General features: G+C 67.3%; 3 protein-coding genes across 4 annotated transcripts in view; 1 reads left to right on the top strand and 2 right to left on the bottom strand.

The window, feature by feature from the left end:
* The window catches only part of LOC101920269 (mitochondrial import inner membrane translocase subunit TIM16), a 41,449-nt gene extending 21,305 nt beyond the window's left edge, over nucleotides 1-20,144 (top strand). The window contains exons 10-31 of one of the 2 annotated variants that reach the window (XM_055804512.1): nucleotides 12,649-12,703; nucleotides 12,928-12,985; nucleotides 13,082-13,227; nucleotides 13,987-14,082; nucleotides 14,168-14,284; nucleotides 14,390-14,524; nucleotides 14,614-14,787; nucleotides 14,866-14,974; nucleotides 15,076-15,162; nucleotides 15,277-15,419; nucleotides 15,516-15,620; nucleotides 15,749-15,834; nucleotides 15,912-16,053; nucleotides 16,166-16,255; nucleotides 16,357-16,473; nucleotides 16,555-16,690; nucleotides 16,796-16,887; nucleotides 16,980-17,066; nucleotides 17,970-18,054; nucleotides 18,627-18,766; nucleotides 19,197-19,262; nucleotides 19,403-19,559. In XM_055804512.1, coding sequence (XP_055660487.1) covers nucleotides 12,649-12,703; nucleotides 12,928-12,985; nucleotides 13,082-13,227; nucleotides 13,987-14,082; nucleotides 14,168-14,284; nucleotides 14,390-14,524; nucleotides 14,614-14,787; nucleotides 14,866-14,974; nucleotides 15,076-15,162; nucleotides 15,277-15,419; nucleotides 15,516-15,620; nucleotides 15,749-15,834; nucleotides 15,912-16,053; nucleotides 16,166-16,255; nucleotides 16,357-16,473; nucleotides 16,555-16,690; nucleotides 16,796-16,887; nucleotides 16,980-17,066; nucleotides 17,970-18,054; nucleotides 18,627-18,766; nucleotides 19,197-19,262; nucleotides 19,403-19,489 — 2,353 coding nt within the window. In that variant the 3' untranslated portion in view covers nucleotides 19,490-19,559. Of the gene's footprint in view, nucleotides 1-12,648; nucleotides 12,704-12,927; nucleotides 12,986-13,081; nucleotides 13,228-13,986; nucleotides 14,083-14,167; nucleotides 14,285-14,389; nucleotides 14,525-14,613; nucleotides 14,788-14,865; nucleotides 14,975-15,075; nucleotides 15,163-15,276; nucleotides 15,420-15,515; nucleotides 15,621-15,748; nucleotides 15,835-15,911; nucleotides 16,054-16,165; nucleotides 16,256-16,356; nucleotides 16,474-16,554; nucleotides 16,691-16,795; nucleotides 16,888-16,979; nucleotides 17,067-17,504; nucleotides 17,638-17,969; nucleotides 18,055-18,626; nucleotides 18,767-19,196; nucleotides 19,263-19,402; nucleotides 19,560-19,771 lie in introns of those variants that run through there. The other variant, XM_055804511.1, reaches the window with a different exon arrangement.
* Nucleotides 3,309-10,904, bottom strand: VASN (vasorin). The gene is given in 2 exon segments (XM_027796268.2): nucleotides 3,309-4,953; nucleotides 4,955-10,904. Coding segments are annotated over 2 exon segments (2,736 nt in total). The 5' UTR covers nucleotides 6,728-10,904; the 3' UTR covers nucleotides 3,309-3,990.
* Nucleotides 19,989-26,519, bottom strand: part of GLIS2 (GLIS family zinc finger 2) — a 9,794-nt gene continuing 3,263 nt past the window's right edge. The window contains 9 exon segments of the mRNA XM_055804513.1: nucleotides 19,989-21,620; nucleotides 21,622-21,699; nucleotides 21,701-22,069; nucleotides 22,071-22,369; nucleotides 22,498-22,616; nucleotides 22,882-23,015; nucleotides 23,649-23,825; nucleotides 24,115-24,359; nucleotides 24,362-24,492. Of these exon segments, the coding sequence (XP_055660488.1) occupies nucleotides 21,579-21,620; nucleotides 21,622-21,699; nucleotides 21,701-22,069; nucleotides 22,071-22,369; nucleotides 22,498-22,616; nucleotides 22,882-23,015; nucleotides 23,649-23,825; nucleotides 24,115-24,359; nucleotides 24,362-24,476 (1,578 nt within the window). The 5' untranslated portion in view covers nucleotides 24,477-24,492 and the 3' untranslated portion in view covers nucleotides 19,989-21,578.

Raw genomic sequence — 26,519 nt, 5'->3', positions numbered from 1 at the left:
GGGATGCTGCCCAGGGATGCTCAGCTGCCCGCTGGCCACTGCCCCTGCCCCAGCCAAGCCCTGTGGCTGAGATGGCTCATGGGCTTCAGCCCCAGCTCTCAAGGGCACCAAGGCACAGGACCCCACCAAGGCACGTGTCCCCGCTGTCATCCTGCCACCTCTTCTCAGTCACCACCTGTAATGGGGCCTTGATGGCCAGTCCTGCTCCCATCCCGCCTGGCCCCGACGCCAGTGCACTGCTTCTTCCTGGGACTTAGCAGCCCTTTTGGGTCATGCTGGGTGTTTTGGGGGTCTCTGGCAACACCCACCCTAGTGGTCAGGTCTCCATGGCAGAGCCCTGAGCAGCACTGGCCCATGCCCATCCCCCTGCAGACCCCTGCCCTCACCCCCTCCTCCCACAGGTGTCCAGGCCGGTGGCTGCTTGCCATAAGCGGGGCAGGGCCTTTTCCTGCTGCTCCCACTTGGCTGCCAACCTCAGACACGAGGAGGGGGAGAGACCACCCCATCAGGTGCCACCCCCACAGTGGGACCCATCCCCGTGGGGTGAGATGCTCATGGGCAGCCGTACGAAGGAGTTAACGCCAGGGTGGCCACCCAGCCCCGCCGCCTGCCCCGGTAATTACGCCGTGTAAAAATAGCTCTGTGCACACACGGGGTGCTGGGGTGGGAAGGCAGCGAGCGGCTGCAGCGCCGAAATCGCTCCCAGATGGGCCACGGCCTTGGCCCACCAGCAGCTCTGCAGCCAGCCGGCGCTCCCGGCCCCAGCCTCCCAGCTTTCCAGGAAGCCGGCGGGATTTCTGCCTCTCCACAAGCTCTTCCTGGCAGCCGAGATGCTTCGCGGCAGCGTGTGGGGCTGCGGGACGGGCACACGCCTGCCTTGCCCCAGGGGAGCGGGGATGGGGACCCTCAGCATCCTGCACCGAGGCAGCGCGTCCCCCTGGGGCTCTGCTCTGGCTGTGGGGGCCTGGGGGACCCCGGGGACCAGGCGTTGGTTTCCATGGTGGGGCTGGGGGTGTTTCTCTGAAGGCCAGAGACCTCCAGGCTTGCAGCCGTCGTGGTGCAGGCAAGATGGTGCCCGTGCTGGGCAGGGCTGGGCCAGTGCTGGGGCAGCAGGACTTGCCCTGGTGAAGCCGGTGGCTCCTTGTTGCAGCTTCCCACCGAGACCCCCCATCCTGCCAGCGGCTTCTGGCCGGGGCTCTCGGTTACCAGCCCCGCCAGGCTGCATAGTGAGAGGGTTATTTTTTTGAGTTCATTTCAGGGGGTTTTGCAATCCTTCCCCAGCGCTGATTCAGCGGGGAGGAATTAGCAGCGCCGCATGATGTGCCGCTCGGAGCAGCTCCTGGTGCGCGCCGGGGCTGGCGGTGGCCACAGGGACTTTTGCGCTTGGGTTTGGGAAGTGTGGGGGCTGGAAGGGCACTTTTTGGCCACGGCCAAGCTCCTGCAGAGCCACCTGGGTGCAGCTGTGGGTGTCGAGCCCCAAAGGATGCCAAGCACTGGCCACAGCATCCCCAAAGCCCTCCGTGCCGAGGCTGAGCCCCGCTGCCCCTTTGTGCTGCTGCAGCACCCTCCCCATGTGGCTGCAGTTGGCAGCAGCCCAGCCCCAGCCTGGCCCCCTCCCCACATCTCCCGGCTGGCACCTGGCCCTGCCGTGCCACCACGAGAACCCTGGCACAGGGCTCCCCGGCTGCGCTGCACCTGCCAAAGCCGAGCCCCTGCTTTGCTCCTGCCATGCCGGGGCAGCCAGTGTGGCATCTCTAACGCAGATGTGGTCACTTTGGAGCTGCTGGAAGTCCCCCAGGAGCGACGTGATGTGCTGAGGGGTCGTGGGGGCCCTGGGCACCCACCTGGCGCGTGGGGGGCTCCCTGCAAACCTCCAGTTTGCAAGTGGGGAAAACACCTTTGCTAACAAAGGGAAGGGCACATCATGAAGCCAAGCAGCAGGAGGGAAAGCGAGGGGCCAGGAAGGGGCTTAAGTGCCCTTGCAAGGTCCCTGCTGCCCAGTGCCGGCGGCGAGGGGACACGCAAGGACTGACCCCATGCCCAGCCAGGCTTGGGGGCTACAGCAGCCGCCGGCCAGAGGCACCCAGCACAAGGCCGCAGCTCCGCCGGGGACTTTTTTTCTCTCCTCCTCGCGGGGCTGGAAAATATACAAAGCTCGCAGTGAAAATATTTACACAGCAGCAATTTTTAGAGGAATTTGGGATGTTAATTTGAAAAATCTGTGGGGAGAGGACCACAATGGGCCCTTTGAGTGGGCAAGCGTGGCCATCGCACCGACCCGCCCGCGCCGGCAAGGGGCCCCTCCTGCCACTGCGCCGGCCCTAATGGGAGCCAGCCCTGCCGGAAGCCCACCTGGGAGCCGGGGGGCTGCGCCAGACGGCCCCCACTGCCGCCCCATGCCCCTAATTGCATCCAGAGCCGCTCGCTCCCGCCAGCAGCCCCGGGCGAGCGGGACCCGGGCGCTGGTGGGGTCAGGGCCGTACCCTGCGGCCGAGCGGTGCCTCCCGCCGGGCTGCCAGGGCCGGCGTGGCCAGCACGGCATGGCGGTGACCCTCGGCTCTGCTGGCGGCAGCCGCCGCGCTTCAGCCCGCTTTTGCTCATTCTCTCCAAATCAAACATACCTCAGCGGGCAGGGCCCCAACCTGGAAAATTCCAGCCCAAAAGATAAAGGATTGGAAAACGATTAAAACCAGAGGGTTGGAGCAGAAACTACTTGGCAGCAGGAATCTGCCGAGCGCCGGCTCCCAGCCCTCCCCGCCGGGGCCAGCGCATGAAATTGGCTGTTCCTGGGGCTGGGTGGTGGGGGGCTCAGTGCGGGGGCCCCAAGCCTTGGCTCTGGCTGCAGCGCCGCCCCCCCCCCCCCAATCTGGGGGGAAGCAAGCTGGCTGACACTTACCACGGGCCCTTCAGGGGTCCCAGTGCCACCGGGGGTGACATTCGGAGGTTATGGAGGTTGGGCTGGGCTGTTTGTCCTGCAGCTGGCCCCGGAGCCATCTGGCAGGCAGGGAGGGATGAAGTAAGGCTGGATGATGTGCAGGGCAGGGGCTGATTGGAAATCCGTGGCCTGTTTTGGGAACACCTCCTCAGCGCCCGCGGTGGGGGACAGCGCTGTGGGGGTGATGCCTCCCCTGCGCCGCTGCCCAGAGTCAGGAAAACTCCCCCCTCCATCGCCCTGACTCATCCCGGCGCTCGCCAACAACAATGGGAGGACACGGCTGACCTTCCCGCTCCTCCACAGGGAACAGGCCGAGCTGCCCGCACCCCGGGGTGAGATGGGCAGTGCCTGCAAAAGCGCTCGAGGCTGTGCAGAGGTTTTCATTGTTGTTATTTTTTTGGGGTTGGTTTTTTTTTTTTTTTTTTTTTTTTGTTACAAAAAGACACCCTTCTGGTCTGCCTTACAAAAGAGATGTACACAAACCTGTACTAGGGAAAAAAAACAAAAATGTTTTCCCAGAAGAAATGGGAAATAACCGTGTATAAATATTCTCTTCGAGTTCTTAAAGCTTCAATTCCCGGTTTGCCTGCTTGGCGCTTCCTTCGGCCCAGGGGTCCCGAGGGTCCCAGAACCTCGGCCGGGCCTTATTCCTCACATCAGCTTCCAGGGAGTCGAGAGTCACGGGCCATGCTCTGCTAAAGGACCCTTGTTACCAGCACGTGGACATCCCTTAGCCGAGTCACTGGCAGCTTTCTTTTTAGCAGTGGCTAAAAAAAGCCCACCCAAACCCCAAATTAAAAACCCAACCCCTCTCTCTCACTACCCACGTTCTACACAGAGTCACAGAAATCAAGGCACTGAACGGTAAAATTAGTGTCTCCTCCCGAAGCGTGGCAGCCTCTCAGAAATTGCACGTTATGGGTTTGGGGTTTTTCTGCCTTATTTCAGTTAACTCCTCACCTTCCTCGCCCCAGCGCTGCCGTTGGAGCTTGACCCTTGTCTTAACCCTTGTCTGTCTGGGGCTCCCCTTGCCCCGCAGCCCTGTCGTGCCTGGCTCAGAAATAGGAGGGTTTGAGCCCCGGGGTGTTGTTGTTGCTGGGGTAGTGCGACTGCATGAGTGGGACCTCGCACTCGGAGCCACCAGAAAGCATTGCTGCCTCTGGCACCTTGTGGCCGTGGCTGTTCAAATCCCCATTTTCCAGGCAGGCTTTTACCCCTTCCAGCTCCAGTGGGCTGGCATCCACGCCAGTGCCAGTGTGCGCCTTCGCCCGGCGGTGCCGGCGGTAGTACATGCCAACGGTCACCACCACCACCAGCAGCAGCACAGCGGCCAGTGCGGGGACAATCATCAGGGTGAGGTTGCTGTCCTTGCTCTGGGTGACGGGGGAGTGCTGCTGGTGGCTCACTGGCAAGGTCTGCACCTCGGCGCAGTGCTCCTCCTTGGAGACCTTCTCCCCCAGGGGCCCGATGCAGATGCGGTAGGTGCAGTTGGGCTTCAGCGCCCGCACTGTGTACTCAGAGAGCGAAGACGGCAAACGCAGCATCACCGGCCGCTTGTCCAGCCCGGAGAGGTTTCGGTAGCTCAAGCGGATGCCCTTCAGCTGCGCTTTGGACTGGACGTAGTTCTGCAGGTCGACTTTAAGGGAGGTGCTGCTGACCTGCGCGATGCTGATCCGCCGGCTGGGTGGCGGGGCCGGCGTGTTTGGGGCTGGCGTCGTCCCCCTCACCTCCACCTCGCAGTACACCCCGGCGAAGCCCACCGGGCACAGGCACTGCAGGTAGTTTAGGGCACCCAGGTGGCAGGTGCCGCCGTTCAGACACGTGCGAGGGGGACAGATGGGCGGCAGGGGGCTGGTGGGGGCCAGGGTGCCGCTGAAGGGCACCGGCGTGGAGCTGCCCTGGGGAGCCCTGGCCCCCGGGGTGGGAGCGGCAGTGCTGGGCTGCGGTGCCAGGTGGCTGCTGGTGGGGAGCGGCACAGGTGGCGGCAGCGTGGTGGTGCGTGGCGTGGTGGGGGGGGGTGGTGGTGGTGGGGCAGCCAAAGTCAGCGTACTGCAGGTGGTGGAGGAGCTTGCCAGAGTTTTTTGGGGGGAAGTGGCAGCGTGTCTCCTCAGGCCGCCGGAGGACCACACTGCTGGCATTGACCCACTGCACCAGCCAGCTCATCTGGCAGATGCAGTTGAAGGGGTTGCCGGCGGCTGTCACGGTCCGCAGCCTGGGGAAGAATCTGGAGAAATCCCGAGGGATGGTGTTGATGTTGAGGTTGCTGATGTCCAGCTCCTGGAGGTTGTGAAGGTTGTGGAAGTCCTCTGCTGGCAGCTGGGAGATGCGGGCATTGCCAGCCAGGCTGAGCTTGGTGAGGCTCCCCAGCCGCCGCAGCACCGCCGGGACACGCTCCAGCAGGTTGTCGGAGACATCCAGCTCGTGGAGGTTGTTCTGGGCCTGGAAGAGCTCCTCGTTTAAGCTCGTCAGGCCCAGACCTGCAATCTTCAGGGACTCAATGTTGACAGCATGGAAGGCCCCTGGTGCAATAGTGGGGATCTTGTTCCAGCTGATGTCCAGCAGCAGGAGGTTGGGCAGGTCGAGGGGTGGCACGGCCCAGAGCTGGTTGTTCTGCAGCTTCAGCTCCAGCAGGTTCTCCAGTGTGTCAAAGGCAGCAGCATGGATGTGCTGGATCCTGTTCTTCTGCAGGTAGAGCCGCTCCAGCAGCCGCAGCCCATGGAAGGTCTCGTTAGTGATCTCCTGCAGCTGGTTGGAGGACAGGTCCAAGTTGACAAGCTCCGTCAGGGGCTGGAAGATGTTTTTCTGGATGCTGGTGATCTTGTTTTGTGAGAGGTCCAAGAGCTGGAGGGTGGGCAGGCCCGCAAAGCTGTCCTCACTGAGCATCGTGATGCCATTCTCAAAGACATAGAGGGAGAGGGTGTTGGGGGGCAGCCCCTGGGGCACGGTCTGGCCCCGTCTGGCCGCGCACAGGATGGTCTTGGGGTCTTGGCACTGGCAGCCTGCGGGACATGCCCCAGCCAGCTCCCTGGGGGCCAAGAGAAGCAGCGTGCAAAGGATCAGCTGGTTCATGGTGTCAGCTCTGCGGAAGAGAGAAACCCAGCCAGGGTCAGGGGCAGGGCCCAGCAGGGGGGAGCTCTGGGCTGGCAGGGCTGTGGGGTGCCTCAGACCCCCAGCTGCTACCGCTGCACCCCTGCTGGGGGGAGAGCCATCTCCCCGTGCCCTGCCTGGGACCCTCCAGCCCCGGGGGGACTGCCCAGGGAGTGGGAGAGTCCCCACCACATTCCTGCCTCCTCTGCGCTGCCACAGCCTGCAACAGAGCTGGTGACAGGGAAGCCCCACGCCGGCTGCCCACCCCAGCTCCACGCTCTCTCCCTCCCTGGACCCCCAAGATATAGGGACGTGGTACCTTTGCGCACCCCAGGCTCTGCCACCAGACGTGTCCCGCCAGCTTTGGCCAGGTCTCTCGGGGCTACCTGCGGTGGGGCACCGAGACCCCCAGTACCTCCCGGCGGCTCTCGGCAGGGTGCAAGTCAAACACAGGGATGCAGAGGGAGCGTGGCTCTGCCTAGGAGCCCGGGGAGGGGGTGGGAGCCTGGCCGGCCTTCCCGAGCTCCCAGCTCGGCTTAACCCTTTGCTGGTGCCGCCGTCCCGGCACAGCGTCTGCTCCTGCCCGGATCGGATCGCCGGCAGCAGCGATCCCGCTCGGGGATGGGGGCACACGGCGTGGTCCCCACCATGGGGTGCCCGAGCACAGGCCGCAGGACCAAAGGAGCTGGGTGCTCCCTGCCCCATGGGTCGCCCCTGTGCCCCGCAGTGTCCCACAGAGTCCAGGGGGCTCGTACTCACCCCTGAGCTGGCTCCTGTCCCCTGAGATCCGTGGGTCACCTTGCTGTTCCCTGCCAATGCTGGCACCCTGGGGACTTTGCACAGCACGCTGGGCTGCGTCCTTGTCCCTTGGGGACAGTGGGGATGGAGGGGGGGATGCTCTTGGGGTGAGCAAGGCTCACCAGGGTGACCCCCGCCGCCGTCACAGCTGGCTGTGCCCCACAGGGCTGGCTCCTCTCTCAACCCCTTCAGCCCTTTTAATGACACTCCTAATTAGCACAGGCTGGGCCGAGGACCAGCCATCTCCTGCCACCCCATCTCAGGGGATGTGGGGGTGGCGGAGCTGGGTCCCCAGGCAGGGAAGAGGCAAACCCCACCAGGCTGCCCGAGGTGGGGGTGCTGCCGGCATCCCGCTCCGCTAGCCCCTTCCCCAGCCCCAGCCCCGCCACCTCCTCCCCGGCTCAGGGCTGGTTCGTGGCTGCAGGCAAACACCCTCCCTGCGGCTCACAGGGGCCTCCACCGTGTGCGAGGGGCTGCTGGGTCGCACGTGCTGCCTGCCCTGGCCACCCCTCCGCTGTGGGGGGCCCTGTCCCGGTCACACCGGCGGTGACAGGACACCAAGTCCTGCACCAGGAGGGTCTGGACCCGTTCTGTGCCCCAGGCCAGCAGAGCCCCCCGTGCCTCGGGGGCACCGGTGCCCACCCACAGCCCGATGGGGTTAACGCAGCGGCAGGTTCTGACCTTGCCTCTTCCCCGGGCAGCCCCCCCAGGGTGGGGTGCACCCGAGGGTGGGGTGCGCCCTTGCTGCTGGGCAGGGTCACCACAACTGACTGAGTCACTTGGCCCGCGTGGCCCTGCCCTGCCGTGACCTGTGCCGTCAGCCCCCCACCCCCCCAGTGCTGAGGAGCTGCGCTGTATCCAGGGGGTCACCGCCACCCAGTCCCCTCCCTGGCACCCCCAGCTCAGCCCCCAACCACCGCTAGGTCCTGCTGCACCCCCACATCATGGCCAGGCTGTCGGTGCCCGGGATGAGGACAGAGTAGAGCCAAGAAAGCATCATGGAGAGCTCATGGAGCACTTTGTGGGGCTCAGGGGGCTGGGGGCAGCCCTGGCACCCCCCGCCACCCCGCCAGCGCTCCAGGTGGCTCCGGCAGCCAGAGGATGCTGGCTGGCAGGCAAAGGCTGCCAGGGCGCAGGGTGCCGGTGTACCAGCAGTGCCAGGCCACCCGGGTGAGCAGTGCCGGAGCGTGGCCAGGCCTGCGGGAGGCTGGCGAGGCCAGGGCTGGTTTTGCAATGCCAGGGTCGGGTTTCGCTGACGTGTCCCGTGCTGCAACCAGCTGCTGACTCCAAGTCTCTCCAGTCCCTTTAATTATACTGGCATTTCCTCCCCGCCTGCCAGGCTCCCCGCTTTGGGCAGGTTCGGCCGGCCCAGCCATGGCCGTGCATCCCCGCCTCGCCACGAGCGCCGGGCAGGCTGGCACGGTTGCTCCACCCGCACGCCTCCGCCACCTCTCCCTCGGCATCACCCCGCTCCGCCGGCACACGCCAGCATCCCGCCCGCGCACCGCCTCCCTGCTGACACCGTTGTAAGGGTTAACCCAGCCCCAGCTCGCTGGGGTGCTCACCCCTCTGAAACAGGGGGGACAGGAGAACAGCTTCCCCGCATCCAGGGGGGGTCCCCGAGGGTGGAGAGGGGCCCCCAGTTCTGCTGGAGGTGTTGGGACCGCCCTGCCAGCGGCCTGCTGCTGCCTTGGCTGGGCTCCCCCGCGCCTGCACCGCAGATATTTGCCGAATTATTCATATTTTCCGGCTGCGGGGAGGATCTGGGCTCAGATTCCCCCAGTCCCAGCTCAGCCTTTCCCTGCCAGCCTGCTGGGGTGGGAGTGTTGTGTCCCCCCCCCCCTCCCTGCCTGCAGCCCCCTGGCCAGGCTGTACCACTGCCTGCCCAGGGTGAGGGACTCTGCCAGGGACACCCCACTTCACACCTGCCACACGTTTTATAGACGAGGCCAATGCTGTCCCTATGCCACAGGGTGACACCTGTGCAGGACGGGCCAGAGGAGCCCTCCCAGGGGTCCCTGCCTTTCCGCGCTGCTCAGGGACATGGCTGCTCCCCCCAGGGAACGCAGCACAGCCAGGATGTCCCTTCCCGCACCGGCAAGCAAGGCTCTGCAGCCGAACAAAGCCACCGTTGTTGCCGGCAGGCCGGTAGGCTGCCTCCTCAGCCGGCGGGCACCAGTGCGGGCAGGACAGGGGCCCTGCACGAAGCTGGACCCTGCGTGTGTTCCTGTCACCACAGGGAGGGACACTGTGTCTTCACCGGGCGGGATGCAGGCACTGCTCCCCTCCCTTACGCCCCCCCCAACCAAACCCATGTCAGCACATGTCCCCAAGACCCAACCAGGGGGATGCAGGATTAAGCCCTTAATCCTCCTCCCCTTCAACCCACCCTGCACCACCGCAGCTCCCACCTCCTCCTGGGCTCCCCTCCCTATTTAATTAAAGTTTCCGCAGCAGCCCCGGAGGAATGCAGGCCTGGTTATTGCATTCCCCAGGGCACTCGCCAGCCCCTCTGGAACACTCCTGCCCCTTTGACCCGGCCGCGCTCCCCGGCTCAGGTGCCGGCAAGGAGGAAAAACCAGCAGAGCTGCTTTACTGGCAGCCAAACCGCCTCCGGAGGAGCCCGAACCCCAGCAGAGGTTGGGAGGAGGCCGGCGATGGTGCCACGCGTGGCCCCGGCAGCACAGGCAGATTCCTACGGCGTGACTGAGGCGGTCGCGGCTGTCCCCGAGCGTTTCCTCCTGCCGCGTCCCACCGGCAGAGCCAGCCGGGCAAGCAGCGCTTGCGTCAGGGCCACCCGGGCAGGCCAGCCGGCCTTGGCGTGGCACAGGGAAAAACAGTCATTATTGTCATCCTTGACGGCGGCACTGCCCAGCACCGTGTGGGCAGCAGCATGGCCCCGGCTGGGTCAGGCCAGTCCAGCTGCCCCGGTCCCAGCAGGATGAGACCTGCCAGCATGGGGCACGTTGGCAAGAGCCTGTATGGGGGGGACATGACATGAGTGGGGGTTTTTGGTTGGGGAAAGGGGTCTTGGAACTGAGGCATCTCTGCTGGGATGTGCTGGCTCTTGTGACAGCTGCCGACCCAGGAGGGGAGCTGGGCATGGAAAGGGTCACTTACCCCACCGTGGCCCAAGTCACACCTAGAGAGGGTGACAGCAGCTGGCACCCCCTCAGCACATGCCAGGTGACAATGAAGCACACAGGGAGCACTGCTGGCAGCAGGAGAAGAGGTGGGGTATCCCTGCCAGCCAGCAGCCAGGCTGGCCGGTGGCCCTGCTGGCACCCGTCCCTCTGTGCCAGCTGGGGGGAAAACCCTTGCTGGCACCGCCCGGGGACTCTGCTCAGCACCACGGCAGGTCAGTGACCCGGGATGCTGGCCCTTGAGGACAGGCAGGGTGAAGGCAGCCAAACCCCACCCCAGCCGAGCCCTCTGCCGATGAGGGTGGTGGACACGGCTGCCAGCAGCTCCCACCTCTGCCTGACCCCACAGGGCGAGCCCTGCCGCCACGTCTGCCAGGGCAGGCCAAGCACAGGATGGGCCCAGGACCACAGCGGGGTCCTGCAGCCCTCCTGCTGCCAGGGTGGGTCACAGCCACGCAGCCACAGCTGGAAGGAGCTGAGCTCCACATTACCCCCAGCCACATCCCCTCCCATTCCTGGGACAGCAGCAGCACCAGGCCAAGGTCCCCAGGCCAGACCCCAGCACATCCCATGGCATAACAGGCACAGGCAGGGGACAGGGGACCAGGGTCCCTGCCCACACCCTCACCACCCCAGCCAAGTTGCCACCAGCCTGGGCAGGGAACAGCAGGTGCCCCATGGCCCGGCCAAGGCCTGGCAGGGAGCACAGCACGACCCTCACCGAGGCCTGCAAGCAAGGCACTGGCCCCGGGTGCCCTGCCTGCAGCCAAGCCCCGGGTGCCACCTTGCCACCCGCGGGGGGCTGCCAGCCCCGGTGCCCCGCTGCTCAGCCGAGGCCCTCCGGGCCCCTCAAGCCCCACCACCGCCCCGAATCCCCCCGGGGGGCCCAGCAGAGCTCACTCCCGCCCGTAGGCCGCCGCCCCCCGAGCCCCCGGCCCCGTGGGGAGGGCAGGGCACGGGCACCGGCGCCCGGTACCGCGGGACTCACCGGGCCGGGCCGGGCCGGGGCGGTCAGTCCATGGCGGCAGCAGCCAGCGGCCGGGCAGACGCTCCCCTCTGCCGGCGCCGGGCGCGGGGGGCGGCTTTAAAGCGGTGGGGCGGAGTCTGAGCTCCCGCCGCCTTCCTATTGGCTGTGGGGGAGGAGGGGTGGGGCGCGGCTGCCCCGGAGGCTCCGCCCCCCCGCGCACCTGGGGCCCGACACGGGGCGGGACCCCCGGGACCCCCAGCGTCCCAGCGCCCCTGCTGCGCCTGTGGGGGCCCTGTAGGTATCTCCCTCGTATGCACAGCGCCCCTGGCACCGCCGTAACACCAGGGGCTGGGTGCCCTAGGCACCCCCTGGGACCCCCATACCCAGTGTGCGGGGGACCCCAGCCCCAGTGTGCCCCGGCATCCGCAGAACCCCTGCCACCACCTGCTGGGGGCAGGGGGGACAGCGGGGGGCCCTCGCAGGGCTGCCCCCATGGCCCGGTGATGGCAGAGCTGTGCTGCAGGACAGCAGTCCCGGTTCGGCACCATGGGGACAGCACGGGGACAGCCAGACACCCAGGGTGTCCTTGTCCCAGCCCTAGGCCCCGGCGGTAGTGGAAGTGCTGGTGACGGTGACCGCAGCTGGGCAGGGAACCCTGCCCTGGCAATCTTTGCCTACATCGTGCCAACAGTCCCAGGGCAGGACTGTGCTGCACCAGCTGGGGCTGTCCCCTGTGCCATCCTGTGGCACCACCGGGGTGTCCCTGCCATGGGGACCTGCTGGGGCAGGAGCATGGCACAACCTTGTTTTCACTGTATGGTGTAAAGGGCTGGCACGGCACGGCACGGCACAGCTCTCTCCCCTCAGCAAGGCCACAGAAATGTCAAAAGTAACAGATTGTCCCTTTGTTCTCTGCCTGCCGAGCTCCCTCCGGCCCTGCCAGGGAAGGCAGTGGCGGCTCCGTGCTCCTCATCACCACCAGCCCCTGCAGCCACCAAGCATTCCCTGTCACAGTCCCCTCCGAGCATCCCCGCGGTCATTGTCCCTCCGCTCACTGAGCGCTCCCCCAGCCATGGTCCCCTGCAGCCACCGAGCACCCCCTGGGCCGCAGGCTGGGACAGGGTGCAGGACATGGCCATGGCGCAGGGACACGCTCCAGCTGGCACTGCCCTGACCGCAGGGCGCTCCGGGGTTGGTGGCACGGCAGGTGCCAGGTGAGGTGTGCGGCGTGCCGGGGTGTGCCATGCGCCTGCTCTGAACTGCCCGAGCCGGCCCGGCCGGCCCCAGGGCTCCCGTGCAGGTGCTGGTGGCTTCCCTGGGCAGGGCGGGCTGCCATCGCTGGGCACAGGGCACAGGGCTGGGAGCAGGATACCCTGTGGCTGGGAGCCGGATACCCCATGGCTGGGCACGGCTTGGTGGCAGACACCGTGCAGCCAGGGCTGGGAGCAGCCAGCAGTGCCGGCAGCACCATCCCACTGCCACCCTGCCACCCCGGGGTGGGACAGCGAGGGTCGCGCCGTGAGGCGCTGTAAGGCAGGGGAGCAGCCTGGCACGCTGAGGGCACCCAGGTGCTGCTGCAGGCCTGATCCTGCCTGCATGTCCCCAGGACGGAGTTCGGGGCCTGCAGCAGTGGGGGACAGTGCAAGATCCAGCCCCGTGGCTGTCAGGGTGCTGTGCTGAGGGCTGCCCCCCGCTCAGCACCCTCCATTCCCTTGCAGGGCGACCATCCCGCTGTATGATGCCGACACGGGGCTGCTGGTGCTGGCAGGGAAGGTGAGGTCCCATGGGGTACAGCGGGGTGCAGGGGGTGCGGTGGGGTGCAGACAGATGCAGAAGGGTGCAGCAAGGTGCATGTGGGTGTAGAAGGATGCAGGGGGGTGCAGTGAGGTGCAGCAGGGTGCACATGGGTGCACTGGGGTGTAGAAGGATGCAGGGGGGTGCGGAGGGCTGCCCCCCACGGCCCCACTCAAGCCCCATCCCCTCTGCCTCTTTTCCAGGGAGAAAACCTCCTGTACTGCTTCGAGGTGGCACCCGCGCAGCCGGCGCTCACCCAGGGTAAGCAGGGTACATTCTGTGCCAGGCTCCCGGAACCCCCGGGGTCTCGGCCCGGCTTGCACTGCCTGCCCTACAGCCACCCTGCCTGTGCCCCAGTGACCCAGTGCCGGACGGAGGGCAGCACGTGGGGCCTGGCCGCTGTGCCACGCCTGGCCCTGGACGTCATGGCCTGCGAGGTGCTCCGTGTCCTGCAGCTCACTGACACCGCCCTCATCCCTGTCAGCTACCTGGTGCCACGCAAGGTAAGGGGAGGCTGCAGGCGGCACCACATCACAGGTGCCTGGTGCCATCTCATGGGTGACACCTCACTGGTGCTGGGTGACAAAGGGCACCCAGGTGCTGGGGGACCCTGGTTCCCAGCCTGGGGAGAGCAGGAGAAGAGGTAAAACCTGGGTGCTGAAACCTGGGTGCTGATGGTGGGCAGTAAGGCTGGAGGGTGGGTGCTGCGGTGCTCAGGCTGAAACCTGGGTGCTGATAGTGGGTAACAGAGTCTGGGTTTGCTGGGTGCTAGATTTGGGAAGCCCAGTGCTTCATGGAAGATGCTGGGTGCTGGAGAGTGGATCCTGAAAGCTGGGTGCTGCCTCCTGGGTGCTGAGTGCCAGGTCCGGAATGCCTGGTGCTTAAAGCGGTTGAAATTTGGGTGCTGGGTAGTGGAGTCTTGAGTGCTGGAGGCAGGACTCTGGGTGACAGCTGGAGGCTGGGTGCTAGGGCTGGTGCTGGAAGTGGGGTGCTGGGTCCTGTAAGGGGTGATGTTGGGGTGTGGGTGCTGTCTCAGAGGCTGGCTGCACTCAGAGGTGTGCAAGGCAGCCCGACACCGGGCAGCATCTGACACGTACAGGCTTCGGCGCACAGCGTGCAGGGACAGGGGCTCCATGGCCGGAGGGTCTGGGGTGGCAGGGGGGGTCCAGGGGGAGCTGCAGCCCAGAGGGTGCCAGCTGGCAGCAGGATGGGGGCTGTGGGGTTTTGGGGACACCCACTTTGCCCCATCCCCTCTCCCACAGTCCATCCAGGACTTCCATGAGGATCTGTTCCCTGACTGCGCTGGGACAGTGCCAGCTACCACCGCCCAGGCCTGGTGGGCAGGGGACAGCCAGCAGGTCAGTGTCACCCGGGGGGTGTCCTTGCTGGTGGCATTGCCAGGGGCTGCCACTGCCCCTCGCCCACCGTTCTGCCCCCCCGCAGGTGCGGAGGGTGAGCCTGCACCCTGCACGAAGGCCCACGGAGACCTTCACCTCCCCCGTCATCGCCTGCACCCAGCTGCAGGCAGCCGACAGCAGCCCCACCGACGCCGACCGCAGCGTGAGCACGGGGTGCTGGGGGGTGTGCCAGGGGTGCCGAGGCATTGGGGGGCTCAGCAGGGCTGGGACACTGGCACCCCCTGCCCACCTGCTTTCCCTCCTGTAGGAGGGCAGTGGCTACTCCTCGCCATCCTCACTGGCCTCACCAGGCAGCGCCACCACCTCCCTCTCAGCCAGCACCGGCCCCTCTAGCGGCTTTGCCAGCAGCCCCAGCCAGAAGTCACTGCAGAGCATTTTGGGGTGAGCGAGCGGTGCGGTGGGCTCGGTGTGCCCGGGGGGGCTGCGCTGGGGGGACCCGGGGCGCTCACCTGTACCCCGCCTGCACCAGGGCCCAGCTCCCGCTTCCGGCACGCGCAGGGCAGGGTGCTGCACCGCGACACCCACCTCACCAACCTGCGGGGGCTCAGCCTCACCACGCCGGGCGAGTGCGACGGCTTCTGCGCCAACCACCAGCGCGTCGCCCTCCCCCTGCTCTCCGCCGGCGGGCAGATCGCCATCCTCGAGGTACCCCTGGCACGGCACAGTGGCCGGCGTGGCGCCAGCCGGTGCAGCGCAGGTGATGCCCCTGGCTCTCTCCCACAGCTCTCCAAGCCTGGCCGTCTCCCTGACACGGCTGTGCCCACCATCCAGAACAGCGTGGCGGTGGCCGACCTCTCCTGGGACCCCTTTGACCCACGGCGCCTCGCTGTTGGTATGTGTGCCATCCCCTGGGGAGGGCACTGGGCTAGCCCCAAAGCACCAGGCATGCCAGATCGCCATATTAACCCCTGCCCATTCGTTCTGGTGCCATAGCGGGTGAAGATGCCAAGATCCGGCTGTGGCGGATCCCTGAAGGAGGGCTGCGGGAGACACTGCAGGAGCCCGAAGTTGTCCTCCAAGGTGAGAGGCGTGTGTGGAGGCACACCGAGCTCACCACGCTGGGGAAAAGCCAGCCCAGTGGTGTCCGCATCCTGGCACAGGTGGGGATTTCCACGCATCACTCAACCTTACCAGGTCACACGGAGAAGATCTACTCCATCCGCTTCCACCCCGTGGCATCTGATGTCCTGGTTTCCTCCTCCTACGACATGACGGTACGGATCTGGGAGCTGAGCTCCGGGCGGGAAGCCTTGTGCCTGCGGGGACACAGCGATCAGGTAAGGGATGACACATGTGGGGACACCCGAGGGTTGTGTTTGGTCAGGCAGGGCACATGGGGCATACAAACACACACACAACATCCATCTCCCCAGATCTTCAGCCTGGCTTGGAGCCCTGATGGGAAGAAGCTGGCAACAGTGAGCAAAGATGGCCGGTTACGGCTGTATGAGCCCCGGCACAGCCCTCAGCCTCTACAGGTATGAGCACGGTAGTGGGGATGGGCTGGAGAGCTGGGGTGCAGGCAGGGACCTCTGCCCCCACCACGGGCACCTGCCTGCACCCCCAGCTCTCTCCAAGCAGGCAGGGTAACCTTCACCCCACACAGGAGGGTCCAGGTCCCGAAGGGAGCCGTGGAGCACGCCTGGTTTGGGTTTGCAGTGGCGACTACCTCCTGGTGTCTGGCTTCGATAGGTAAAGCAGGGGACACACACCGGGGCAGGGTTCCCCAAGGGACACTGTGCCCCCCCCACATTGTCACCTCCTTGCAGCCGCAGTGAGAGGAGGATCCTCCTGTACCGGGCACAGGCTCTGCCTGAGGGACCCTTGTCTGTCCTTGGGCTTGACGTGGCCCCTTCCACCCTCCTGCCCTTCTATGATGAGGATACTGGTGTTGTGTTCCTCACCGGCAAGGTGAGGGCTTGCCCCCCCAAAAAACAGGGGGCTACCTGCCTACAGCACCCCAACAGTGCGGAGGGACCCTCTATGCACCCCACTGCCAGCCGCCATCTCACTTCATCCCCAGGGTGACACCAGAGTCTTCCTCTACGAGGTGACACCTGAGCCCCCCTATTTCCTCGAGTGTAACAGCTTCACCACCAATGAACCCCACAAGGTAAAGGGGGGGGTCCTCCGAGGCCGTGCTGCCTGTCCCTGACCCCTCTGCCTGTGCTGCCAGACCCATGGCAGGCCCTGCTCATGCTTCTGCCCCATCAGGGCTTTGTCTTCCTGCCCAAAACGGTGTGTGAGGTGCGGGAGGTGGAGTTCGCCCGAGCGCTGCGCCTTGGGCAGAGCACTCTGGAGCCGGTGGCTTTCCATGTGCCACGCGTCAAGGTGGGTTGCAGGGCCCAGCCATGTTTTGGAGGGAGGGATAGGAAGCAGGGGACCCCTCCTCAGTGCCCCTTGCCCCTGCAGAAGGAGTATTTCCAGGATGATATCTACCCACCGACCCGTGTCTGGTGGGAGCCAGCCCTCAGCAGCAGCGCCTGGCTGGCAGGGCAGGACGGGCAGCAGCGCCATGCCAGCCTGCGGCCGGCCGACATGATGCCAGGTGGGTGCAGGGGCACAGGGTAAGGACCCCAGGCCCACGAAGACGGGTGTGTGGGTCAGCTGTGGGGCAAAGCCCTCCTGCCCTATGGCAACACCGCTCTCCCAGTGAGTGAGGCACCAAAAGAGGCTCCGGCGCGGAAGTTCGTCCCTGCGTCCGTGTACCTGGAGGAGAAGTCTGACGAGCAGAAGAAGGAGGAGGTGGGTGCTGGGGCACCCCGAGGCCACCCTGCTGGGGGCCTGGGCCGGGGGCAATGCCACCGGCCCCACGGCTCTGCCCTGCCTCCCTGCAGCTCCTGAGCGCCATGGTGGCCCGGCTGGGCAACCGGGATGACCCACTGCCCCAGGACTCCTTCGAGGGGGTGGACGAGGATGAGTGGGTAGGTGTTGGGGGGGACACGACACACATGACCTCTGGGGTCACTCCGGCCATGCCCCTCACCCGCACCGGGCTTCTCACAGGACTAGGCCGGGCCTCCGCACCCGCCCGGGCTCGGCGGGGAGGATGAAGAGGAGGAGCAGGAGCAGCAGCCGCAGGGCCGACCCAGCTGAGGGGAGGCACGACAAGGCCTAGGCCCAGGCGCTGCACCAGGCCACGCAGCAGCCCCGGGCCCGACGCGGGCAGGCCCCGCTATTAAAGCCGCTGCACCAGCAGCCGTGTCCTGCCGTGATTGCGGGCCGGTGCCGGGGACACGTACACGGGACCGGGAGGGGACGGCAACAGGCCGCGAGGCGGGCCTCGCCCGCCGCCCGGATGAGGCCGCCCATTGCGCAGGCGCAGCGCGGGGCCCGCCGGGCCCTCCCGCTCGGCGCGGCCGCCAGGGGGCGCGGTGCCCGCCGAGGGAGGGCCTGTGTGGTCGCTCTGCGCCGCCGCCGCCGTCTCGGTGGCCGCCGCGACCTTCGCTCTCTGACCCCGTGACCGCGGGGGGCGGAAGCGGCGGCAGGGACATGGTGAGAGGGGACGGTGGAGGCGGCGGCGCCGGGACGAGGCCCGAGGGTGGAGGGACAGGGCTCGGGGCGGGGCCTGGGGCCCGGGGCGGGGCGAGGACGCCGGTTCTGGGGGGACAGGGCCTGGGGAGGGGGGAGCGGGCCGGGGCTGCGCCGAGCCACGGTGTGACAGCACCGGGGAGGGGCAGGGCCGGGCCCCGGGGGACAGGGGACGGGGAGGGGGGACCGGGTCGGGGCTGCGCAGGGCCCGAGGGGAGGTGCCAGGGCTTTGCCAGGGCTGGGGGCAGGGCCCGGGGCAGCTGTGACAGCGGGGTGACAGCAGGGTGTCCCCGCAGGCCAAGTACCTGGCGCAGATCATTCTGGTGGGGGCCCAGGTGGTCGGACGGGCCTTCATGCGGGCGCTGCGCCAGGAGTTCGCAGGTAGGAGCCGCGCTGCCGGCCCTGGCATAGGGATGCCACTCCGCGTGCAGAGTGTCCCCTGCCTTCCCCGGGCACCCCGCCGCTCCCGGCCCCGGGGCTGTGCCTGGAGGGGGCCCTTGCCTGGCTTGTCGCAGGGTGACGGTCAGCACCCATGTCCTGGTGCCAGCCTAGTGGCATTTCAGCTCGTCCCAGGCTCCTAGCAGCTGGACCCAGGCACCGGCATGGAGCCGGCACCACTGCCTGGCTCCAGGACATCCCAGCAGCCCCAAAGGACGCAGCGGGATGGTCCTCTTGGACATGGTAGCCCCAGCCCTGCCTGCGAACAGCAGAGCTCGCTGTGGGCACTGACAGCAGACGGGTGCCCCCCCGAGTTCCTGCCACCTCCCCAGCACCGGGGACCTCTGCAGGTGACCCCCGTGGGCTGGAAGCAACGTGAGGAGGGCAGAGGAGTGAAACTGGGATCTGAGCACCTCAGAGCTCACGGGCTTTGATGCCTGGCCCCTGCCCAAGGCCTAGGGGTCCCCGGGGGGTGCAGCGCTGTGGGGACTCACACCCTCGGTGTCTCCGGGCAGCGAGCCGAGCAGCAGCAGACGCGCGAGGGCGCTCGGAGAGGCCCCAGTCCGCTGCCGCCTCCAGGATCATTGGCATCAGCCTCCAGGAAGCTCAGCAGATCCTCAATGTCTCAAACCTCAACCCAGAGGAGATCCAGAAGGTAGAGGGTCCTTCGGAGCTGGGAAGGGATGGTGCTGGCAGGGTCCTGCCCTCGCCACAGCTGCTGCCTGGCGTGGGGGTGACGACTGGTCCCTGCAGGAAGTGTGGGTGCTGTCCTGGGCCCAGTTAATCCCAGTTTGAGGTTTCCTTACCCTAGCTGGAGAAGCAGGCTGGCAGCCTGCGGGCATTAGCAGATTGCCAGGCATGGCCCCTGCGTTTGCCTGGCAGTGCTGCTCAAGGAAGGGGATGTGGTCTCCCCAGAGACGCCTGACCAGAAGTGTGGGGACCCACTGCGGGGTCGGGCAGAGCCAGCCATGTCCCCAAGGTCATGCTTGTCACCTCCAGCACCACTGCAAAGAGTGGGAGGCCACCGGGGTTCAGGCCAGGGAGGGTGGAGGAGGTAAATCTGATGAGGAGCTTCTCTTTGGCAGAACTACGACCACTTGTTCAAGGTGAATGACAAGTCGGTGGGCGGCTCCTTCTACCTGCAGTCGAAGGTGAGAAAGCACTGGCCCCCAGCACCTTCTCCTGCCTGGGATTTGGAGGAGGCAGAGCCTGAGTGTCACCTCGGGCAAGGGTGGGAGGGGTGGGGGCAACCCCATCCCTCCGCGTCACCCGGTCCCTCCGTGTCCCTCAGGTGGTGAGAGCCAAGGAGCGACTGGATGAGGAGCTCCGCATCCAGGCCAAGGACGAGAAGGAGAAGGGGTGGAAGGCTGAGACGTGACTCCTGCCACCCCGCACCCCATGTCCCTCACCCTTAACTTATAGGTAGCCAATAAATGCCATGTCCCCCAGCACCTGGCCTGGTTGCTCTGTGCTCTGGGGAGAGGGGACTTGCCCGCCTCTGCCCACTGCTCCAGTGGGGATCAGCCCCTGTGAGGGGCTGGAGTTTGCTCTGGGGAGGAGGAGGGAGGCAGCTGGGGAAGAAGGGGTGTCCCCAAGGCACCGAGGGCTGCCAGGGCTCAAGTGGCACGCGGGGAGGCTGCAGAAGCTATTTTCTTGGCAGGTTCAGATGCTCTTGGCCTCTGGCTCTGTACCACGGGAGTGCTGTTACCCTTCTCCCACCACGGCAGGCAGCCGGGACAGCTGCTGGGTCGGGCTGAGGGGCTGTGGTGGGACACTGCGGCTGCCCCCACCCGCGGCTTGCCCTGCAGACCCTGGCAGGGCTTCACTGGCACTGAGGCTGCGTGACTGGGAGGGCGGGGACCCACCATGACGTTCGGTAGAGCTGGCCATGCCCCCGAGGTCGCACCCATCATCTCCAGCACCCCTCTGTCCCCACCATGGGCTCCTCGCCACCACTGCCAGTCGCGGACTGAAACAGGAACTTACTTCAACTTCACTTTATTGTTTTCTTAATAAACTTCCTCTCCCCTGGACGAATATAGTGTTATAGTCGTTAGCTTATCTCTTACTTCTGCAGTCCTTAAACGCTATGCTAACAGCGATGGAGCCCAACAGGAGGAAAATAAAAACAACCCAGAAACTACGATAGAAAGGCACTTCGAGACCGTTAAAATACTGATGTCCTGGAATGTGCAACAACAAACCAACAAAGGAGCGAGGAGACGTACACTGGCCGGGGTGGCCTGGTCGATGACCCGCGGCCATGCCGGGGCTGTGGCAGTGCCGGGCAGCCGCTGCGCCCCAGCCCGAGGAGGGTGAGGGCAGGGAGACCTGCTCCCCGCAGGGCACACGCAGCTGGGGGCTCCTTCCAGCGGGGAGGGAGAAGGACCGGGGACGGCCCCACTGCCCTGGTTTGGAGAAAGCCATGGGCTGGGGGTCCTGCTCGGCAGCAGGAGGTACATGGGGACCCCCCCTGCACGTGCTGGGAGAGGTGCTGAGCATGCTGCCCACTCCTGGCATGGCAGCAGCATCCTGCCTGCCCCAACGCTGCCCTGTGGCCTGGGGGGGGGGCTCACCTGGAAACATCCCTTCGGCATGTCCGGAGGAGCAGGTGCCCTGCCAGCTGGTGCCAACGCGCCACCGGCAGCAGCTCCGCTGGTGCCTGGAGTCCTGCCCGCGCTGCCCGCTGCCCGCATGCGCTCGCGGTACGTGGTTAGGTATGAACGTAGCTAAACAGGGTGGCTCTGCCCCGGCGCGGAGCCGGCACGGCGAGCAGCACACGCGACCGTGTGCCTTGTCACGGGGAGGGCCGGGGAGGCGGCAGGGGATGAGGGTGGCCGCAGAGCGGGAGGGATGCAGTTGGGCACCGGGCCGGCATGTGCCCAGCCAGCTGGGCCTGGCGCAGAGGTGCAGTGGCCACGGCGCTGCCTGTGGCTGTGCCAGCCAGGCAGGATTGGATGGCACAGCCAGGCACAGCTCAGGGCTGTGGGAGCGGTTGGTCCCCGAGCTGTCACCCCTCTGTCCGCGTGGTGGGAGGCCGGGGGCTGTGGCCCCCCTAAACCGCCACTGGCGGTGCCAAGGCCTCGGGCAGGGAGACGCCAAGTCAGTGGCAGCAGATGAACCCAAGCGGGACCCTGGCAGAGCAGGGGGCTGGTCAAGAAATAAATAGCGGCGTATCCAGCTGCCCAGGCCAGGGGGGTGCAGGGGGAACCCCCGCCTTGTACCCCCCCCACCTGCCCCAGGGCCACCCCTGGCACGGGGTTGCAGCTGGCTCCGGCCACCGAGGGATTATTGCTTTTCTCAGAAGAGTCTGTTCTTCTTTCGTGATGGTTAAAAGCACGAACAAGGCCCCACCGGGGCTGGGGGGGGCTGTGGAGGGGAGGAGGAGGTGAGACACCCCCCCCCATCCCTAGGGAGCGGGGATCTGCCCGCCAGCCAGTGGCTGGCCGTGGGCATCGTCGGACCCCTCAATTCACGGCGGCGGGTTTGAGCAGCAGGGAGCCGGGGGGTGATGAGCACCCAGCCGGGGGGCAGCGCCTCGGGGCTTCCCCCCGCACCGACTCCAGCCGAGAGGTCGAGCACGGCCCCCCGGCAGCAGCGCCAGGCTCTCGGGGGGGGCCCGCGGCCGCCCCAGCTCCGTCCTTTCGCCCCTCTCCTTCCGACTCTCCGGCCCCTTGCCCACCTTGGGCGGCCGCCCCTCAGCCCCGCTGCCCTTCTCCCCCTCGGCCTTGGCCCCGCCGGCCAGCAGCGACATGATGGGCAGCCCCAGCCCCGCTGCGAAGGGCGAGGGCAGCAGCGGGCTCTTGGCCAAGTTCAAGGGGCCGCCGTTGAGCGGCAGGACGGGGCCCGGTGGAGCGGGCAGGGCGCCCGCAGCCCCGCAGCCCAAGGCGCTGAGGTCGAGCGGTGCCGGCACCAAAGGGATGGGCAACGCCGGCAGCCCCGGCGGAGCGAAGAGGGCGGGCGGGGTTGGGGATCACGAGCTGCGCCCCGTTAACGTAGGGCACCTCTGCTGAGCCCAGGGGCGTTTTGGGAGGCGGGTGGACCTTGAGCATCTCCGGGTGCTCGGGGGAGACAAAATGGCCGTGGGCTTTGATATGCTTGCGGAGGGAGCTGGGGTCGGTGTAGCGCTTGTGGCAGCCCGGCATCTTGCAGGAGTAGGGCTTCTCCACGTAGTGGGTGCGGGTGTGCTTGAAGCGGTCACTGGAGTTGGAGTAACGCTTGTTGCAGCCTTCGTAGGGGCAGATGTAGGGCTTCTCGCCTGCAGGACAGCACATCACCAGGTCTGCCGGAGGGCACAGCCAGCCCTGCTGGGTCCCCTGTGCCCCCCCCCCCCCCCCGCCCCAAGCCTCCCTGCTCCCCCAGACAAGCATGGCGGCCTGCGCTGACCTGTGTGAGAGCGGTTGTGGATTTTCAGGTTCTCCAGGCGCGAGAAGCTCTTGTTGCAGGTGGGACAGCGATGTGGCTTCTCGTTGGTGTGTGTCCGGATGTGGATCAGCATCTTGTACCTGCCAGCGTTGGGGGGACATCCCAGGGGAGGATCAGTCCTGGAGCCCTAGCACATCTCCTTGTCCCCATGCCCTGGCTATGAGGGGGGGGACAGGGACATCCAGCGTGGTCATCCAGGCCCCCAGGACCTTGCAGCCAGAGGTCTGGCTGGCTGGCTGGCTGGACGGAGACCTCCCTCTGCACCGCCCCCCAGTGCTGGGCTCCTGTCTCCCCATGGTAATTCAGAGCAGCCCCCTCCCGGTGCCCGGAGCCCCCCCTGCCCACCTGGCGTTGAAGCCCCTGCCGTGGCGGGCGCAGCCCTCCCAGTGGCAGCAGTAGCCCGCGTCCTTCTCAGGTTTGACATGGAAGTCGTTGACGTGGTCCACCAGGTCTTGCAGGAGATCAAAGAACTGGTTGCACTGTGGGCAGGAGGCCGGGGGTGAGGTGACCTGGTGGGGGGAGCACCAGGGGGCGCCAGGACACCCACCAGGGCCAGCCCCTGCCTCTCACCCCCCCAGCTCCCACCCGTATCCCATGCGCAGCAGCACCAGCATCTGGGGACATGGAAACAGCCCTTTGAATGATGCCCCCCAGCCCCGTGTCACCCCCCAGCATCTCTGCACAGCCCCCAGCTTCCCATCGCCCCCCCTCCAGCCCCAAACTGTCCCTGCTTGTCCCCTCCAGCCTCACACAGCCCCCCCACCAGCCCCATAAAGCTCTGCCATGGCCTTCTAGCCCCACATGCCCCTGTGTGCCCCCATGCCAGCCCTTTATACCCACCCCCAGCCCCATAAAGCATCTGGACGACCCCACCCCCACATCAAATCCCCAGCTCCACATCACCCCCACATTCCACCCCCCCCCCAGCCCCAGAGCTCTGCCATGGCCTTCCAACCCTGCATCCCTTCTCCAGCCCCAAAATGCCCCTGTGTGGGACCCCCCACTTCCCCCCCCCCAACTCTTGCAATGCCCCTGTGCTGTCTCCAAGCCCCCCATCATGATCCCCAGCGCCACAAAACTTCCACACAGCCCCCCCTGCCCCCCCCGCTGACCTTGGACCAGCGGCAGACAAGCTGCTTGGGCAGAGGCAGCTCGGGGGGGAGGCGCTTCTCCTTGCTGGGGGGCAGGAAGGCAGTGGGGGGCAGATGCAGGGCCCCTCCTGCCCCCAGAGGCAGGAAGAACTGGAAGGAGCTGGGGAGGCCATCGATGTAGCGCAGGGACTGGAAATCCTGGAACAGAGACGGAGGGGAGGGGGTGGTGGGGGATGGATAGAGACCCCCAGAGACCCCAGAACCACCCATAGCTCCCCCTCAGGAACCACCCTGGGGATGCCACTGGGGTCGAGGGGCACAGAGGGGGCCAGACAGGACACTGGCCCCAAAGCGTATGTACACACGGCGGTAGGGGGGCTGCGTCACCGGCAGCACCAGGCACGCTGCCAAGGTCAGGAGCACTGTCCCAGGCACAGTCCCCACTGCTGGGGACACCTCACAGGGCGGGGGGCACAGCCGTACTTACGTGGGGGGTGAGGGGACCTGGCAGGTCCCCGCTGCCCTGGCGCTCGGGGGAGAGCGAGGCGCTGCCAGCCGGAGACTCCCCACCAGAGCGGGGCGAGAGGCTGAGGTCCACCACTGGCGCTGTGGAAAATCGCCCGTCCTGTGCCTCCACCAGCCTGGAATGCGCCAGAAGACCAGGGGATGGCGAGGCCGGCATGGCCCGGCGACCCCCCCCGGCTCCCCCCTCGGCCATCCCCGGCCGGCGGGGTGTCTGGGCGCTGGGGAGCACGGGGTCGGAGACCAGGGGGACCCCGCTTCTCCCGGGGCCGCTCGCAGCTTGGAGATGCTCAGCTTGAGGTCCAGTGGCTCCTCCAACGAATGCATGGTGCCAGGGCGGGCGCTGCAGGGGACACACAGGGGTCACCGTGGGGATGGGGGGGCACCGGTGCCACTTGAAGCATTGCCCCATCCCGGCCCCCATGGCGATGCCCATCTCTGCTCTGGGCCGGAGGCCGAGCAGGCGCTGGTGACTGTGGTGCTGGCATGGGGACTGTGCCGTCCCTTCCGACCACCCTGCTGCGGCCCCCTCCCTGCAGCGGGCAAAGGGCAGGGCAAGGCACTGGGGGGCCCCCAGTGGCCCCTCGGTGTCCCCATAGCGTCCTCCCTGCGTCGCCAACCCCGGGGCCGGCGCAGCCCCTTGGCCGATGACCAAACCTTGCCAAGGACTGCCAAGTCTCCCGGGCACCGGCGGCCCCGGAGCTGCGGTGTCCCCGTTCCGCACCCCCGGCGTCCATCCGTCCATCCCCACGGGCCTGCCCCAGCCAGGCCTTTCCCAGCGGCAGGGGCGGGCGGTGGCGGCCACCAGCCCGGCAGTGACCCGGGTGGCCAAGCCCGCTGGCCCCAGCCCCGGAGGCGGCAGAGCTTCCTCCCCCCGCCGGGGCCCCTTCCCCGCCGGCCAACGCTGCTGCCTGCCGGGGCCGGGCAGGGGCTGCCTGCCGCATGGCGCGGCACGGCCTGGCACCGCACGGGTGTGGCATGGCCCGGCACGGCGTGGCATGGCCCGGCACGGCACTGTGTGGCACAGTGTGGTGCGGCACAGTGCAGCATGGCACAGCGTGGCATGGCACGGCACAGTCAGCAAGGGCGCGGCCTGCAAGCACCCCCCACTTCCCAGGACATAAAGGGGGGACCCTGACCCCCCCTAGTGCCACTGTCCCCAGGGTGACAGCTCCACGGCACCAACCCACCCTGTGTCCCCGCTGATCGCCCCCCCACCTCGGCTCAGCGGCCACACGTGCAGCAGCAGCCGAGAACGGGCAGCTCAGCACAGGAGTGAGCGCCCCAGCCTGAGCCACCAGCACCGATCCGGTCCCCTGCCTGTGGGCCGCCCCCCCGGCCACCCGCATTGCCCAGGGCAGGGTGGGGGCAGCCGAGGGGCCATGCTGGGGGGCACTGCGCACCCAGTACACGTGGCAGTGGGGGCCCCCCCCATCCCCACCCCACCCCGGGGGGCCCGGCCCCCGCCCTGCCGGCGGGGCCCCCCTGCGCTGGCGGGGGGTCCAGCCCAGCTCAGACGCTGAGGAATGCGGAGGAGCTGCGGGGGGCTGGGGGCCTGGCTGGCGGGGCAGGGGACCCCCCGCCTGCACCCCCCTACGGCATCGGTGCCCCCAGCCTGCCCATGGGGCTGGCCCCATTGGGGGACCCCTGTCCCCAAGTTCCCATGGTGCCCCATAGCAGGCTCCCCTGCCCTGCAGGGGGGCTATATCCCTAAGCCCCCCCCCCAGTGGCCATGGGGCCTGCCCCATAGTGGGGGTCCCTCCTCTCCAATGGGGGGGAGGGTCCCCTGGCTGAGCCTCCACCTCCTCCCATAGCTGTGGGGCCTGCCCCATAGCAGGGTCCCATGCCCTGTGGCAGAGCCACCCTCCTGTGTGCCCACAGCCATGGGGGCTGCCCCGCAGCGGGGGTCCCAGCCCACCGGGGGTCCTCACCCTGTACCCACAGCCGGACCTGCCCCACAGGGTGTCCCCACCCAGAGCCCCCCCGTGGCTCTGAGGCTCTGGCCACCCGCCACGTGCCCCACAGCCTGGTGGCACAGCTTGAGGACAGAGGGACGGGGGCAGGACCCCACAGCCAGGGGGCTGGGGCAGCTGGGGCGGGACCCCCCCCCCCCACGCAAGCGGGACAGCACTCTGGCAGCCCCCCAAAGGTGGCGGGCCACGCAGGGGGCTGGACCAGGCATCGGGGCCGGTTGCCCCAGGGTGGCCCTGTCCCCCACATCCCTAGCGTCCTGCGTCCGGGGGGTGGCGGCGCAGGCGGGGGCGCAGGCCGGCCGGGCGGGGCGGGTGGGAAGGGGCCTCCAGCCGCTGACGCCATGGCTCCCGGCGCGGCCGCGGGCGGGCGGGCAGGCGGCTGCCAAACCACGCGGCC

Source organism: Falco peregrinus, chromosome 5 (genome assembly GCF_023634155.1).
Source record: "Falco peregrinus isolate bFalPer1 chromosome 5, bFalPer1.pri, whole genome shotgun sequence".
Taxonomy (NCBI): Eukaryota; Metazoa; Chordata; class Aves; order Falconiformes; family Falconidae; genus Falco; species Falco peregrinus.
Note: the sequence above shows the minus strand (reverse complement) of the source record. Positions and strands in the feature narration are given on the sequence as shown.